The sequence below is a fragment of the Corythoichthys intestinalis genome, chromosome 18, assembly GCF_030265065.1.
Source record: "Corythoichthys intestinalis isolate RoL2023-P3 chromosome 18, ASM3026506v1, whole genome shotgun sequence".
Lineage (NCBI taxonomy): Eukaryota > Metazoa > Chordata > Actinopteri > Syngnathiformes > Syngnathidae > Corythoichthys > Corythoichthys intestinalis.
This window is the reverse complement of record NC_080412.1, coordinates 37,016,755-37,034,317: the sequence shown is the minus strand read 5'-3', so window position 1 is coordinate 37,034,317 and position 17,563 is coordinate 37,016,755. Positions and strand designations below refer to the sequence as shown.

Sequence of the window (17,563 nt, the reverse complement as noted above, 5' to 3'; positions counted from 1 at the left end):
CCAGGGGGGCGCGCCCCACTATTTGAGAAGTACTGGTTTAGACCAAATCACAACAAGGAGAAAACAAAATATTCTAAGGTGCAGTAGCCCTACGCTGGATTTCGACCTATTTGAGCATTGTAGGTTTTCTTTTTTTCCCCCCCCAGGTAAGAATAATGCCCACCCACACCTGGCATCCTGGTAACACCACTGCATTGACGTTACTTTACTACCTCACTACACCGACTACTACCCCAGATAGCAGACCGACGTTGAAAAGATGTTGGATCAACATTCCGCTGTCCATCTTATGTGGTTGAATCAACTTTTGCACCCTCAGTGTTGTTTCAACGTTGAAATCCTTACAAAACCTAAACGTCATTTCGATTATTAATAAATTGGAACAATGCTGAATCAATGTTGTTTTCGACTAAAACGGCCGCTCATCTTTACTTCAATTACTTTTCAAGCATATTTCCCGGTCAATCATTAATCAACTATTTGTCAACATTAGTTTATCAACTATAAAACAATGTTAACCCGACCATTGCCTGACATACCATAGAGCAGCGTTGTTTTAACGTCACTTGACGTTGAAAATTTCGATGTCAGCCATACTGATGATTTTGATGGAAAATCAACGTTCATTCAATGTCAGTCTACAATCAGGAACTAGTAGTAGTAGTAGTAGTAATCTTTGCTAATTTGTATCACAATAGCCCTTTTCACACACATATCCAGGGAAATTCCCGTGTAAGGTGACACTGGATTTACCTGCGTCATTGCTTTCACGCACAAAAAGATGTCCCGAGAATGAAGCGGGTTGGAGCTTTCACTAGGACGCTACCTGTGAAATGTCCGCGTCATCTCCGTGTCAGTCGACACGGGAAATTGTTTTCACACACAACTGCTGCACGGTTAAGTCCCACGATATTCCCGGTGTTTCGGAGTATTTGAAAGGGGCTGATGTGAAAGAGCTGGGAATAAATTCAAAATTCTTAGCAAGTAATTATGGGCCTCCAATTTGCCCTCAAATCTTTTGTACGTTTTATGCCGGTATCGATGTGAAATGGGTCTTAAATTTTATTCATTGTGGTCTAAAAAAATCTTTTAAAGTCTTAAATTTGGCTTGTTGAACCCTGTATAGACCCTGCATTTAAGGTGTGCATAATGGCAGGACACACGCATGCTGGATAGTTTTCGTACTACTACGAGGCTACTAAAAAGACAGTGTTGTATTTCACCTACAGTGTGTGTTGGAGTTTTTGTGTTGGAAATAAAAGCGCTCGTGTATTGTAATGCAATTCCCCTCAATAAGAACAAATGGTAATAATTACTTAAATGGAATAATCTGACCCATTAATGTGTTAACTAGTCTTTAAAACTCAAAACAAGATGAAAATTATTCGACTAGATTTAAGATTCAAGATAAAGACCTTATAAATTTGCAAGGTGAAAGTTAGTATAAATCAATACAGATTCATTTTGCATTGATCATTTAGCCTATAAATTCATATTTGTGAGAAATGTAACCCTAACCCCTTTCATGCAATCTGTTTGGTCTTATTTCCCGTCACCAGCAAAAATGTTTTTTTAAAAAATTGGTTTATACATATATATATATATATATATATATATATCTCGACCCTACCAATATTGAGACCAAACTTACGCCCTTGCTTAAAGTGGAATAACATGACACATTAATCGGTTAACTAGTCTTTAACACTATAAACACGATGAAAGAAGAATTTGACTAGATTTAAGACTGATTAAGACATTATAAATGTGCAGTTTATTTATGGAAGGACGTGCACCAAAAGACAGAACAATGAATTCATCCACTAGATGGCAGAAGGTGCATAATAAACTCTTATCCACTTTTGTTTAGTGATGTGCCTTGAGATTTTTTTCTCCGTCTTAATATGTATGTGACTTGACTCATGAACCCTGGGAAACTAATTGAATAAGACACCTATAAGTCAGCACAATTTTGTTTTTTAAACCTCTGACTTTAACAAAAATGTCATTAAAAATTGAGCATTATCATGTTTAAAAAATGTTGATGATGTTCTTGATTTTGCAAGTGTACCTACCGTAATTTTCGGACTACAAACCTCTACTTTTTCCCCTTCATTTTAAATCCTGTGGTTTATAGTCCAGTGCGGCTTACTTGTTGGTTTATTTAGGTATGGGTAACACTTTATTTGACAGCGGCGCCATAAGACCGTCATAATTATGACATGACACTACTCTGTGCATTAATGAATGCTTATGACAGATTTCATTAAGTGTCATCCGGCAAATTGTCCAGCTCGGAATTTTTACATCCATTACAAGTGAAATAATTTGCTAGATAACACTAAATGACATCTGTTATAAGCATTAATTAGTGCTCATGACTGTGTCATTTCATAATTAGGATTGTCTAATGATAATGTGGCCAAGTTGTACCAAATACCATGACCAGCAATTAATGAAACAACTGGAACAGTAACTGAAGAAATAATTAGCACAGAACATGAGTTTTGAATGTTATTTACATCTGTAGCGCTGCAATGCATGCTAGGAGGCATGTTGGACAACAACAGTGTTGACAGCAGGTGGCAGCAGAGGTTGACTGTCTCCCCTTAGGGAGCAGTGATGGCCAAATGAAGCTTCTTGAAGCAATGAAGCTTTACAGCCAATTGGTTCAAAGCTTCATGGTGGTTAATTTGGTCTTATGACAGTCGTATGACACACTCTCAGATAAAGTGCTACAGGTTATTATGATATCCTTTGGTGTAAATATCCCATCATACAATGAGGACAGCTGCGGCTTATCTATGAACAAATGCCATTTTCGTGTCAAATTTGGTGGGTGGCGGCTTATAGTCATGTGGGCCTTATAGTGCGAAAATTACGGTAATTATTTTTGCTATGGCTCCAATTACATTGCAGATATGAACGCACTGGTTATTTGCATTTGTTGCTCGAAAATTTTAATTTAATTAATGGAAAAATTAATACTTTTGTGAGCCAACATTTTTGATAGCTTTGCTTGCGTGTAGCACACACTTTGATATACTGTGCACATATAAATGTGTAACTTGTTTTAGACAGGTTTGTCAATACTTTTCGCAAAACCAAGCACTTGTAACGGAAAATTGTTCTTTTCTGCTAAAATGTCAAAAGTGAGGTCATAAGCACATACTAAATCAGCATTGCCAGCCACAACCGCTAGGGGACATGTATTACAATTTGAGATACTCCATTTTTAGAACTGTAAAGTGGAAAATCTCACATAATTTTCTGACAAAAACTCAAACATTTTGAAATCCTCAAATGTTCAATTTGCAGTATTTACTGTCGTAATCATTCTCAATTGAATACTTTGTTAGAATTTCATCCCAGCATCAGCACCTTGTTGTGTACAAGCAAGGGCAATTTTTAGTATGTGTCCTACATTTAACTTGCCTGTGTCCTCTATCCCAGCTATGTAAAAGAAGGATATGACATTGTCAAGGCAAAAAGAAGGCGGCAAGTCACGCGTGGACGGGTAGGAGCAGCTAACTGTGACTCTTGGACGTGTTGTGGTGGGTGCAGTGAACCCCGCGGGCTGCAGCCACACTCAGCTCTTTGTTGTTTTGGTTGTGCGCAGCGAGGCACGGTGCTTTCCTGAGCTGGGGAAGCAAGATCACTGTTGCGTGGCCTTCATCCCCAGCTGCACACATGACCGGCGCCGCAGGAAAGCCCCTGACTGCGGCCCAAAAGGAGGTCTCGAAGGGAGCAGGGAATTTTCGAGACCGTTTTTAACTCTACATGTATATATCTGACACTTTTGTTTCTGATTTAGCAGTTTTTAATTTTGCAATCTTTTTTTTAAGCTTCACATTGTTGCAATCCAAACTGGCTCCCTTCATAGGTCTACCCTATAATTTTCATAACCTCTGACCTGCTGACATTCCTTTGCCTTTGACCCTTTGAAGGATTCCACGGATAGAAAGACATGTAATTCTTCAAAGATAAATGTTAGTATTACGGCTGTCAAACGATTAAAATTTTTAATCGAGTTAATCATAGTTTAAAAATTAATTAATCGTGATTAATTGCAATTCAAACCATCTTTAAAATATGCCATATTTTTATGTAAATTGTTGGAATGGAAAGATAAGACACAAGACGGATATATACATACAACATATTGTACATAAGTACTGTATTTTAACAATAAATCCACAAGATGGCATTAACATTAACATTGTTTCTGTTAAAGGGATCCACGGATAGTAAGACTTGTAGTTTTTAAAAGATAAATGTTATACTTACAAGTTATAGTAATTTTATATTAAAACCCCTCTTACTGGTGTCGTTTTAATAAAATTTGTAAAATTTTCAATCAAAAGTAGAGTAAGTTTTTTTTTTTTTTTTTTTTTTTTTTTTTGTCTGAGTAAGTTTTATGAGTATTTTGCATAGCTATTTTTATTGGGAGTGCCAGTTCACTTTGCATTGTTGTTTAACTGTGTGAGAATAGGGCCTCATTACTACAGATTGAAGTGCTTTTCTTTTTGTGGACATTATTTTTTTTTAGAGATAGGAATATTATTTTGGTTGTGCTTTCACTAAATGATACTTAACTTTGTTTTGAAGGAGTTGCCGATGCTTATGCCAATAAACGGCGCGGTCCAATGAACGCCTGTGTCCACTCTCCTTTATAACATATATATCTCTGTACATATCTTACCCAAAATACAACAAGACATATAATTGCCACTAAAAAAAGTAAACTTACAGAAATATGTGTAGAGCACAAATAGCAGAACGCAACAGCATAAACGTCTCACAACTACTAATTCTCCCACTATTAGAAGGAATTACATTAGTATGGAATGGCGCTGTCCCCAAGCGGCCGGTGGCCTTCACTCTCTATGTGTATAAACTGCGTCATTGTAATCTGAGGCGATGCGTGAGCGGGTCATTCCGTGCATGCGTTAATTGCGTCAAATATTTTAACGTGATTCGTTAAAAAAAAAAAAAATTACTGCCCGTTAATGCGATAAATTTGACAGCCATAGTTAGTATGAAGTGGAATAACTTGATATTTAAAAAAAAACAATGTTTTTGTTTTAATTAAATTTGTAAAATTAGTTTAACTAGTAGGTCGCCATTGTTGTTGACGACGCAATGCACTCTGGGCGGTGACGTTACTGGGTGGTTCTGCCGGGCTTCCACAGCGTCAGTCTTTAGCTACATAAACATGTTGTCCGTTCTGCTCTTCCAATTTGAACCCGAGCGGAAAAGTGATGAGCAGGACAACACTGTCAATATTTCACAAAACAAGCAGCAAAAGCAATTATATGAAGGTGTCGAGTGGGATTTGAACCCGCATTTCCCGTGCGACAGACGAGTGCATAGACCACAGGACTATAATTCCGTGTTATGTAGGAGTCATGATTTTTCTTTATAAAGCAATCGCAACCCACAAGCATTGTCTATTTCTGTGTGGTAAAACCTGAAAGGGAAACGCAACTGAAAAGAAAGCGCTACTGGTTTGACCACGCAATTAGAAAACGCGGCTCACTTCACACAGCAAGCAGACAACAATAACATAGGAATTGCATGAAACGCTTTATTGAACACACAAAAAAACGCGATTGCGAAAACTGAGACACAAAGAGGGTCTGTGACAGTTGACAAAAAAAAAAACCCAAGTGAAAACCGTGGTGAGGCAGACAAACGAAAAAAAAACAAGGCAATGATGCAATTAGCAACGAAGAGATATACAAACTGTCAAATGGCAGCAAGTCAATATCTCGGCAAGCCGCCTAGGATCGGTTTAAATACACTGCTGATGAGCTGTAATTGGATGCAGGTACGACGGTGGGAACTCATACTACATCTGTGTAAAAAAACAATCTGACCAGCTGCAGAATGTGACAAAATCATGCCAGTCATCACACTAGCTTCGCTTGCTAGCTCGCACAGCTATCATCCCAGTCCAGCCCAACCGCGTCATCACCCCCAGTGTCCATTGCACACGTAAAACATAGCGTCCTCCTTAGGTCATGTTCTAAATATTATAGATTTTTAAATCACTGGCAATAATATATCTGTTTCTAATACCATATTTTAGTAAAAGAGAACAATTGTGGCTTATTAGAGCCTACAAGTCTTTAAGTCTGAGGTTCCCTATAAAAACATTTTGCACATTATAAATTCACTCATTTAATGCCATTGACAGCAATCGACATCCAATCCATGATCGCTGCTAACACCTCCAGTTCAAATGGACATTGATCACCGTCAATAGCAGCTGAGTTAAAGCTGGGGTGCAACCGAAGCTCCCAAATGGAGAATGAATTGAAGTCGGCTTGGCATAACAAAGTTGAATGTTTAGTCAGTGTACCGTTTAGTCCTGACTAGACGTGGGAAGTAACGCATTCCATTTACTGTGTCACATTTACTTGAGTAACTTTTTGAGAAAAATTTACTTCTAGGAGTAGTTTAACCACACCGTACCTTTACTTTGTGAAGAAGAAACACTACTCCGCTGCTCTGGGCTACACTAGTCGTTAAATTTTTCTTCTTTATTCTACATATTAGATTTTACTTTTTTTTTTTTTCTGCCAGCGAAGCCAGCAGTAGCTCTACCAGTTTCACCAATGAGACATCGCAAAAACAATCACATGACTCCATTATGCCAATCAGACTCAAGCTTGCTGTTGTACGATCACGCCAGCCTGTTGAATCACGTGGCTTCTTTAAAGCACCGTAAACAATTAAATATTTGACATAAAGCGCTGCCCTCGACATGACTCAAACGCACCAATTTTAACCTCTCTCCCAGTTTTTAATTGGCACTGATTGACCACGGAACACCAGAGGTATGATCCTTTTAATTTCATAATAGGAACTCTTCAAACTAGGAACTATTTTCTCCACTAGAGGGCAGTCATGCTCTTTGGACGAATGATGCTTCATTTCTATAATTTCTCTTGCCAGAATTCATATTTTTTGTATTTGTTTGGCTTAATGTGGTTCTGTAATGGATTATTGTACAGTAAAATAACAACAGTTCGTATAGATAACTTTGTGCTAAGAAAAAAAATCATTTTTTAAAGGAAAAAAAAAACATCGTAAGCATTTACTCACAATATTCATTACTTGAGTATTCTTTTGACCAAATGCTTTTTTACTTGTACTCTAGTACATTTTTCGCATGCCCACTTTTACTCTTACTTGAGTAGAATTTTTGGCTCCTCACACTTTGCCAACACATCGAAGCTATGCCAGAAACAACAACGTCAATACATATAAATGCCAGTCATTCACAAAATACTTTTATTACCTTGTTGGAGTAATTTTAGGGTCGTTAATCACACTTGCCAGTCGCTTATTAGTTGAAATTCTGAGTTGTAATGCAAAGAATGATGCATGCATTCACAAATTAAAGGATGAAGTCATCCATTTTTGGTTACACCCTGCCTTCATCACTCCCTTCAGGTTGATCAATCCCAGATTATATAGGCATCTTCAAGGCTGCACCTCATGCACATAGGATGCATTATTGGACGCTCAGCTATCAGTCAAGTGCCCTGTAAGCTACAGCATGGACCGTGTTTTTATTTTTTTTTCCTTGTAAAACATCCCCGGGCTCCAAACTGCGGAGGCCATCGTCTGTCTGATGAGCAACTCGGCCTCCGTTTCTAGAGATTTATTACTCATCCTCGCGCTTATCACATGTTCAGCCTCCTCAAGTTGTCCCATTGTGAGACAAGACGGAAGGGGGGTCCAATTGTACGACTAGATGGCTTCAACATGTATGAACTGAATGATGCTCTGTTATTAAGAAGGATATTGTGGTCTGCAATGATGAGCAAAGTGGCAAACCCTGCCTGACATAATAAAGGGTCAGAGCCAAGGAGTCCACAGTGGGACCAACAGAGCGTGAGCGCTATCTAGTGGCAAAATTATAAAACTACCATTATAACTTTAGGGGCACTGTTGAGTCAAAAACTGCAATCCACACTTTAATGTTACTGTTTCCACCTGTTTTGAAGTAACCGTCAAAATATGTGTTTAAATCCCCTATTTTAGTCACTCTCCACAAATACAGGTAAATCAAACAAATTGTAAACAAAACAATTGAAGAATAAAAAAAAACAGTGGCTTTGAAGGCTACAGACCAGGGGCGTAGGTTTGCATATGGACGGTAGGGACATAACACTTCCAACTTTTCAGGACGCTCAAATTGTCGCCACCAACTTTTAACTCATTCACTCCCAGCCATTTTCACTGGTGCAGCCCCCTTCGCTCCCGGCCGTTTTTCTGGATTTTGACTGATTTTGCAAGGCCCACTGAAAGTTCTGTTCTATTGATATATAAAAATGGAACCAGAGGTGAAAGTGGTTAGAATTTCTTGCCGGAACTCCCCGATGTGAAGGTCGCCACGGAGCCAGAAATTGCATTTATTTTGGGGTAAAACTATTGAAATGCAAAGAAAACTCTTTTTTGGTCAGTTATTTCAATAACACATACAAAAACTGATTTTCAGTCAAAATTGTATTTTTTCAATGATTTGCAAAATATAAGTTAACAAAAACAGCTGTAACCCCAGCCTCCATCTCCTAATTTTAATTTTCCCTCATTTCCTCACATACTAAATGCCAAATCTCAATTTTAACTACTTAAGAACATAGGATGTGTATTAAAATTGAAGATAATTTTAATACACTAAAAATTAATCATTTTTAATAATGGATATAAGTAACATACATTAAAAAAAAATAAGTACAAATGACTTGTATTATGCATAGTGAAATGGAATATATTTTGAAGATCGCGCAAAAATTGACTTTTTTAAATCAAAAGGAAATGAATAAGTAGCCTCATCAATGAACAAATATAAGTCCTAAGTGCATATTGACAGCTAAGATGTCCTGCTCCCCATCAGAGCAAGTAAAAATAAATATGATAAACAAGCCACCTTAACGCTTTCCTTGCTCATAAAGATTTGATCCTTTTTTTTTTTTTTTTTTTTTTTTTTTTTTTTTTTTGCTGTTTGAGAAAACATGCACATTTGAACCAATCAGAGCTAACTATCTCTGGTGACCACATGTCAGTATGTCAGCCAGTTGAAAAGATAAATGAGTGCAGGCGTTTTGCTTTGCTGCATGCATTCGTACATTAACGTGACTCGTCATCGTCAAACTCAGATAACTGCAGCAGCTGGGGAAACCTCCATGCTGTCCGTGGAATAAAATAATAAATATCGGTGGAAACAGATTACGCTACACAAGCACTTTATTATGCTTGTTGTTAACACTTGTGTATGTAAATCTGATTGCTGTAGATTGTTTTCTTCTTGGAGATGAAATGCATGTGTAGCAGCTTTTTTTTTTTTTTTTGTACATAGCATTTTGACAATTGCTGTCATATTTTCGGAATCAAAGCACCGTATACTGGAACAACGTTCCAGCCCTGAATCTTATGCCGGAACTGCGTTCCTGCCCACTTTCACCCCTGCATGGAACCCACCAAAAGAAAGATTAGACTCTCTTCTTTCAGCAGGAAAAAAAGTAAGTTCATATCTTTTTCCATTCTTTAGAAATCAGCATTAGAAAATAGCTTAGTTTCAGCAATTTTCCAGTTTCTGATGAAAAAACAGAGAAATTGAGCTTTTGTGAAAGCATACATTTCAAATATAACTGATTTAACACAGCTATTTTTTGCTGTAGTTGCATCCCAAGCATCTGAATAATGTTTTCCTTTTACAGAATTACATAAACAACAAGACAAATAGAGCTTTTGATAGCAAAGTAACAATGTGTTTACACACAACTAACTTAGAGATGACGCTGTTGCGGCCGTGACAGCTGGGTAAACTTTTCCCTCATCGCCGCCTGTCTCATAAAAATTTATTTTTTTGAGTCTCTGCGTGGTCTGCTCGGCGAGCAGCACGGACTCAACGGCATCGTCCGCTGCACTGTTGGTCCCGGTCGTTCTGCTCGGTTGTTCAGCGCCTGGCATCCCAGGCGTCCTCTAGGTTGTTCTCCATCCGGTCGTCTTCCGCCAGCGCCCTGGCCGTGCGGCGCGGCCGTTCATTGCCGTTGAATCGTGTTGCGGGTCTTACCAAATGCGCTACTGCCCTTTTATTGCTTTAAAATTGATTTTTTAAAAATGGATTTTCAGCTTTGTGCTTTAGAGCTAAATTGAATCAGAACCCAGAGATGTCTATTGTAAAAAAACAAAAAACAAACAAAAAAAAAACGTTAAAGACGTAGAAATACGTCTTTGGGACACTGAAACAATTAAAAATAGAACGTATTTTCACGTTTTTGGGTGCAAATGAGTTAAGCAACCTTATTTGCATTAAATAATGAGGTCAGTTATATAAGCAATTTAGATTGTCTTCCCTTAAGTTGTAAGGATAATTGACCCTACCATTATTAAGTTAATCGTTTTCAATATGTTCAAACTTACATGTATCCCTTTTCACTTCCATTTTTTCCCCCTTAAGCGCACGTTTGATTGGCTGATGAGCCCCCCTGCCACACAGGCGCACACCCTCACTGCCCCACTGACAGCCCGACGTGAATACAACATGCCACGCCTCCTCCGCCCCCTTCGAAGAGGAGGGATATTAGAAGCTTTTCTTCCAAGCAGCAGCAGCCACTGTAAGTAAATTAAAAAGACGTCAATGTTGTGGCGGTGGGGGAAACTCCACTAATTTTGCTTTCGTCTGACGAGACAACAGAGAAACGAAAATGCACAATAGTTTCTGTCACATGTCCGCAATGTGTGACATTTTATGTGTAGTTAGCTTCGTAGCATCGTAGCAGTGTCAAGTTGCGTCAATCAGGTGACATGCTGCTGCTCTCCAGTCTCCAGGCTTGCATACACGGTAAGAATTGTTCTCTTATTTTGCCAGAGAGAATATGCAATGTTGCTTTAGTTTTTAAAGGTCTGTGCTGATGTGATCATCACACAAAATATAAATGTCAAAGCTTTTTGACTGAATATTCCAGCTAGAATGTGTCCTCAAGGTGGCTTTGGATGATGTGTTCGAAAAATAATTTTGACCCATTTGAAAAAAATATATTTTTTAGTGCTGTCAAATTTATCGCGTTAACGGGCGGTAATTTTTGTAATTTATCACATTAAAATATTTGACGCGTTTAACGCATGCACAGAATTATCCGCTCATGCATTGCCTCATATTATAATGACGCCGTTTTGCTTATTGAGAGCTAAACGGCAGTAAGCTTTGGCAACTCATTGACAACAAACATATCTATTATGGTGAGCGACTTGGGGAAGTCAGACAGGAGATGATCTATTTCTTAACACCGTGTATAGAGCCTACCCACGTACCACGTGCTCGCTGTATGGTTCCGCCCACTTGTCCGTCATTTTGACTCTGTATTAGCATTGTTTTCAATTGATGACGGAATTTAAAATGCATTTCATGGAAGACCCGGTGCTTTCTGATGCCGCAAACTCACTGGATCTGTTGCATAAAAGGCGTTATGAGGAAAAGCTTCGTTCTATACAGTCGCCAGATCCATATTTGATGCCTAAATCGATGTTTTTCGACCCGCTGTCTTCGCCGTATTTGCCTGACATCTGCTAGCTACCCTGATATTTACAACTATCTTGTCCACACAAAATCAGCCTATTCTCACGAAAATATGAAAAACTTTAAGAGCTTGGAGGCTTATAAATACTTCGTTGCTGGTTGGGTGAAACAGGTCCTCGTCCACGAAAATTCGGCAGGAATCTATCTTGTGCTTGGAAAGGTGAGTTACGAAATTTTCAGTTCTAAATCTTTTGTTCTTGCTAATATCCACTGTCAAGTCTAATGTATTTCATGTCATTTGTCAATGGAGCTAGGGCTTTTAATGTTTATATGGTTTAGCGATAGCACTCTCACTACATACATACGTGTATGTTGTCGGCGATTAGCCTAGCAATGATCTTAATTGTGGTTGTCAGGCCAAAACCCTCTAAATATATATTAAATGCATCTTACCGGATATAAAATGACTACTACATAGTCTGTGGTGATTTTTTGGTGTCCAGTTTTCACGTCGAATTGCAGCCGTCCATTTCGCTCTCCTCTTTGGATCCCTCGGAATACGGTAAAACTTCAAGTCTCTCCTTCCATATTCTCTGTTAGTGCAACCAACAGCCACACACGCCTTCACCATTTTGATTATTAATGTCAAGGAGCAGAAAAACACGCCGTAAATAGGAGAAATGTACGTAGCCGTAACAGGTTAACACTATGTTTTGACGGACAAGTGGGCGGAACCATACAGCGAGCACGTGGTACGTGGGTAGGCTCTATTGAACACAACGCAGAGAAGATATACCATTTGCAGCCACCACTGACAGCCATGGTTTCCCAACTTCCCATCATGCATTTGGGCGGAACAGTTAAGTCGCTACAGTATCATTTCGCGAAAGCACAACAAAAATAATATTCCTATCTCTCAAAAAAAAAATGTTCACAAAAAGAAAAGCGCTCAGTGCAAAAAGAACTGGCATTCCCAATCAAAATAGCAATGCAAAATACACATAAAACTTACTCAGACTTGGCCTTAGCTAGATCTCTAATTAATTTAAAACTCTCCATTGACACCTTATGGAGTATTCCAATCATAGGCAGAGTTTGACTTTTGGGGCAGGGGGGCACAACATGTTGATGACCCCGAAACGCAGTGTCAGCAATAAAATTAATTTACAAGAATATTTATAATAATAAGTTGACAATGAGCATTATTTGTTTCTCATCATTCTTGAGGGGAATTCTAAATCAGGCTGCTATACTTTTCACCAAGATCGTCAACCACTGAATATGGTACGCCCGCCGGTGTCGTGCCAATGTAGTTACTCCAGTCAAAAATTGTATCCCTGGGCGGAGCCATATGGAGGTACATTTGTGTCTTTATTAGTAAAAAAAAAAAGTTGCTTCAATCAAAATATATATTTTCAATAAAAAAAAAAAGTTTCAATTTTTTAAAAATGTGATTGAGTGTAAAAATAAATTTGAAAGTTAAAAAAAAGCTATTTTTCTTTGAATTTGGGGGGGGGGGTTGAAACAACTTTTTTGAATGAAGTAATGTTGATTTTTGTTTGGGCCACATTTTGGCTAGGACGTTTTTGTCTTTATTATTCAATCAAAAAATAAGTTGCTTCAGAAATATATAATTTCAAAAAGAAAAATCACTTCAGTCAAAAAAAAGAAAAAAAAATCAATCATAGAAAACATTTCTGAATGCGAAAAAATATTTGAGATTGAAAAATTTGCATTTGAACAATTTTTCATTGAAAAAGTTTTATTTGATTGAGGCAATCCTTTTTGTGTTTTGGCCATATTATGGGTAGGACATTTGTGTCTAAATCAGTCAGTCCCTAAAAAAGTTGCTTCAATCAAAAAAAAAAAAAACTTTCAATCAAAGAAAAAAATCTTTTGAAAAATAAAATTGCCCTCCCCTAATTTTTTTATTCTTTTATTTTTTTATTATTATGTGTAAAGCAAATGACCATTGAAGGTGCTAGTCACATGATCTATTCGAAAAATAATTTTGACCCATTATAAAAATATATTTTGGTTCATTTTATTCATTTTTGTTGCAGTTTTATTGCTTTACAACTTTTATATACATATATAGGACAATTTCATGCAATGACACTTTTCGGCCACCGGGGGGCATGGCCCCCCTGTCCCCCCCTTAAAATCCGCTTATGATTTCAATCACTACCTTAAGTAGTTAAAGACACTGTGGAAGAACGGCAGGGAGCCCATATGACGTCCCGCTCGGCGACGTCAACAATGGCGAGCTATTAGTTTATTTTTTGATTGAAAATTTTACAAATTTCATTAAAATGAAAACATGGGGTTTTAATATAAAATTACTATAACTTGTACTCAAATTAATCTTTTAAGAACTACAAGTCTTTCTATCCGTGGATCCCTTTAACAGAAAAAATGTTCATAATGTTAATGCCATCTTGTGGATTTTTTGTTATAATGAACAAATACAGTGCTTATGTCCAGTATGTTGAATGTATATGTCCGTCTTGTGTCTTATCTTTCCATTCCAACATTAATTTACAGAATGTTAGGGCATATTTTAGAGATGGTTTGAATTGCGATCAATTACGATTAATTCATTTTTAAGCTGTGATTAAAATGATTAAAAATTTTAATCGTTTGACAGCCCTAATTTTTTTGTTCATTTCATTCATTTTTGTATTTTGTTTTATTGCTTTACAAGATAGATAACATTTTACTGGCAAAGTCTTAATTTTAAGTTCATATATTTTAATTACCGTATTGGCCCGAATACATGACGGTGTTTTTTACATTGAAATAAGACTGAAAAAGTCGGGGTCATCTTCGCGGTCTAGACGTTATACCCATTCGCGACGCTAGATGGCAGATATCATTGAAGAGATGTTCTGTCATGACAGATGTCAGCTGCTCTCAAATTTAACCAGTTTGCATTATTTTACTGCAGTGTTTTTCCTTATTCAGATTTGTTTCAAGACTACAGTTACAGTTAGACTTCACTTTGATTATTAATGCAGTTATTGCAATTTTGTTGTTTTATCACAATAGATTGGTTTATTTACATTTTAAAAACCAGAAGCCATTCATTTACGAATGTGATTGCACTTTAGTTTACATATTTAAATGTTCAGATATTAAGATTTGAATGAGGCAAAATAACATGCTTTTTCTCTCAAATATATTATTATAATCGTTTGTTTCGGATGTACTGTAATTATTTTCTGTATAAAAAGTAACTTGGTGTTCAAAAAGTCTTTTTTTCAAACTTGAGTTTTGGAAAAGAGGGGGTCGTCTTATAATCAGGGCCGTCTTATATTCGGGCCAATACGGTACATGCAATGACATTTTCAGCCACCAGGGGGGCTAAGCCCCCCCCGGCCCCCCTTAATCTTCGCGTATGCTTGCAACTCACAGGAAGTGATATCTCTATACATACAAGACAGTCACGTGATGCATCTCATGAACCCTCGTGCTTTATTGCTAACAGCTTGAATGTTTACAAAAATCAAAAATTGTGCTTTAGACAGATTGATGTAGGCTCTTAAAATATGGCGTCGTGTGTGTTTATATGTATCTTTTTGCGGAGACAGCAGCCATGTCCTGTGCGTCCGTGCGCGAATGAGCGTGGGGGCAGCCCCATCGCAAAGAAGCATCAGGCGGGCGGTCTGGTGAAAAATTTGCGTGGGAGTTCCCTTCAAAGCCCCCTCCCTCTTTCTTTCTCACTCGATCTGTCGCTCCCTCCCTCCATCCCTCTCCAGTGCATCCTCCCCCACAGCAGCAGCAGCAGCAGCAGCTTAGCACCGCATCCAGCTTCCTCCAGCATCCAGCATCCACCCGAGCCTGGGAAGGAAGCAACATCAAGTCCAAACCCGGGCGCTGCCGCTCGACCCACGGAGGAGGAAGAGACGCAAAGAGGAAAAGAGGAGGAGGGGAGACGCTTCCTCACCATCTGAGTGATGCCACAGCACCAACTGTATTCGGAGCAGCATCAGCGCTGAGAGTTGATCTTGTATTTTAGCGGCTTCGGGGGAGAGGGAAGCGTTTCCAGACTCGAAGACAGCCGCAAACTGCCCATGAAGATGTCCAACGCTGACATCGTCCTAAACGCCACCGATCGGGTGGTGAAATGTAAGTTGGACCAAGTAAAGCCTTTATTTTTGCTTCGAGATATTACATAACATCTTGGCTTTTCGCTTCTTTTGCCGTGGCATGAACGTGGCCTCTATTTTTCCACGTCGTGCATCGGCTGTGCAATCGTCAAGTTGCCCGGTTTCCTTTTTTTCCCTGTAATGTTGACAAACAATCCGACATTGTAGGCATCCCACACGAGCTGCAACGAGAACGGCTGCACGGGGAGATATGGGGGTATAAATTTTAAAACCGTAATCATGTATTTTTTATGTTTGTTCTCAGCTGTCACCATTTGAACGTGTCTTAGCTGTGTGGTTGGGAGGGGGGATGCTGAGCTCCAGCTCGAAGATGGGGCAGTGATGCAGCAGGATTTTGACAGGAAGGAAAAATAAAAAGCCATGGAATTAGCAATTAACATTAACCGTGTCATAGCTTACTTGCATGCTAAGGCTCCCCAAAGATGCATGAGTGGGTGATTGGCTCAGGGCATCACTGTGGATGCAAAGTATGATCTATAAAGGATGATGAAGCGCTCACTGTTGTGGCATAACTCATTTAACCCAGGCTCATTTTGTCTATGGACCAGCTCAGTGTGCACCGATGTATTCACCAGCTAGCATTATTAGAGCGATGGCTGTGCAGCTCAGTCAGCATCAGCAACTTTGGCACTTGAGGCGACAGTTTTGTACAAAGACTGAGCTGAACTTTAGATGGCAACATTGTATGATCTAATACAGTGGTTCTATACATTAAAAAAAAAATACTCTGCTTTTCCATTATGACAAACATCCTACAGTAAAACTAAGTGTTGATCACAATGATGATTTTATTCCAAAAAAAAATTTATCTACCATGGTGTATTATTGTGAGTCACTTTAAACCTTGCACAATTCAAACATTAACATTGCACTTAAAGCAACACTTGGTAACTTTTCAGTTTTGGTCGATTATAAGGATGCCGATGGACAAAAGCGGTAGTGTTTTGCCTTCCCATGAGGACCAGCGCACACCCGCATAGTGTCGTAAAATCATGATGGTCGCCTGCAGATTAATTAAACATTTCTGTTTCCAGTGACTGTGCGAAGCATAAACAATAGCATATTACGGTTAGCAACCGTGTGGCTAAGTGTGGCTAAAACCCCCCCACCCACCGGATGTCGTCCTCAGTAGACATGTGCCAATTACCGGTTTCAAGGTATACCGTGGTATGAAAACGTCAAGGCTTCAAAACCGCAAAACCTTTCCGTCACACCGTCCCTAAGGTATTAGCTATTTTTTATGTCCCAAAAATGCATGGAGAAATCCCTCGCTAGCAGCTGTAAGGTTCATCTCTCCCCTACCACTGTTGCTCAGTGTCAGTGAGTCAGCTGTGCTACACGGTGGATGGAGGAGATGAAACTCCTGAACTTTTTCCCCCATCGAAGAAAACGAACTTGCTGGTATGGGAATACTTCAGAGTGTGTGTATAATGTAAACACGATATGAGTCACACACACGTACTTTTTATGGAAAATAATTCAATTATCTTTGTTCTGATGTTAATAATGTTGAGCTGTTGCGATGGGTTTAGACTCAGCCAAAGGACTGCATTTATTTGTATTATATTTAGAATATATATATATATATATATATATTTATTAGGGCTGTCAGAATTATCACGTTAACGGGCGGTAATTAATTTTTTTAATTAATCACGTTAAAATATTTGACGCAATTAACGCACATGCCCAGCTCAGACATTTAAATGACAGTACAGTCAAATGCCCACTTGTTAATTGTGTTTTATGGAGTTTTGCCACCCTCTGCTGGCGCTTGGGTGCGACTGATTTTATAGGCTTCAGCACCCATGAGCATTGTGTAAGTAATTATTGACATCAACAATGGCGGGCTACTTTT

At 38.5% G+C, this 17,563-nt stretch overlaps 1 protein-coding gene across 1 annotated transcript in view; it reads left to right on the top strand.

The window, feature by feature from the left end:
* The first annotated feature begins 10,478 nt into the window (after nucleotides 1-10,478).
* LOC130906140 (protein phosphatase 3 catalytic subunit alpha-like) overlaps nucleotides 10,479-17,563 on the top strand; it is a 72,631-nt gene continuing 65,546 nt past the window's right edge. The window contains exons 1-2 of the mRNA XM_057820115.1: nucleotides 10,479-10,634; nucleotides 15,295-15,664. Coding sequence (XP_057676098.1) covers nucleotides 15,610-15,664 — 55 coding nt within the window. The 5' untranslated portion in view covers nucleotides 10,479-10,634; nucleotides 15,295-15,609. The remainder of the gene's footprint in view (nucleotides 10,635-15,294; nucleotides 15,665-17,563) is intronic.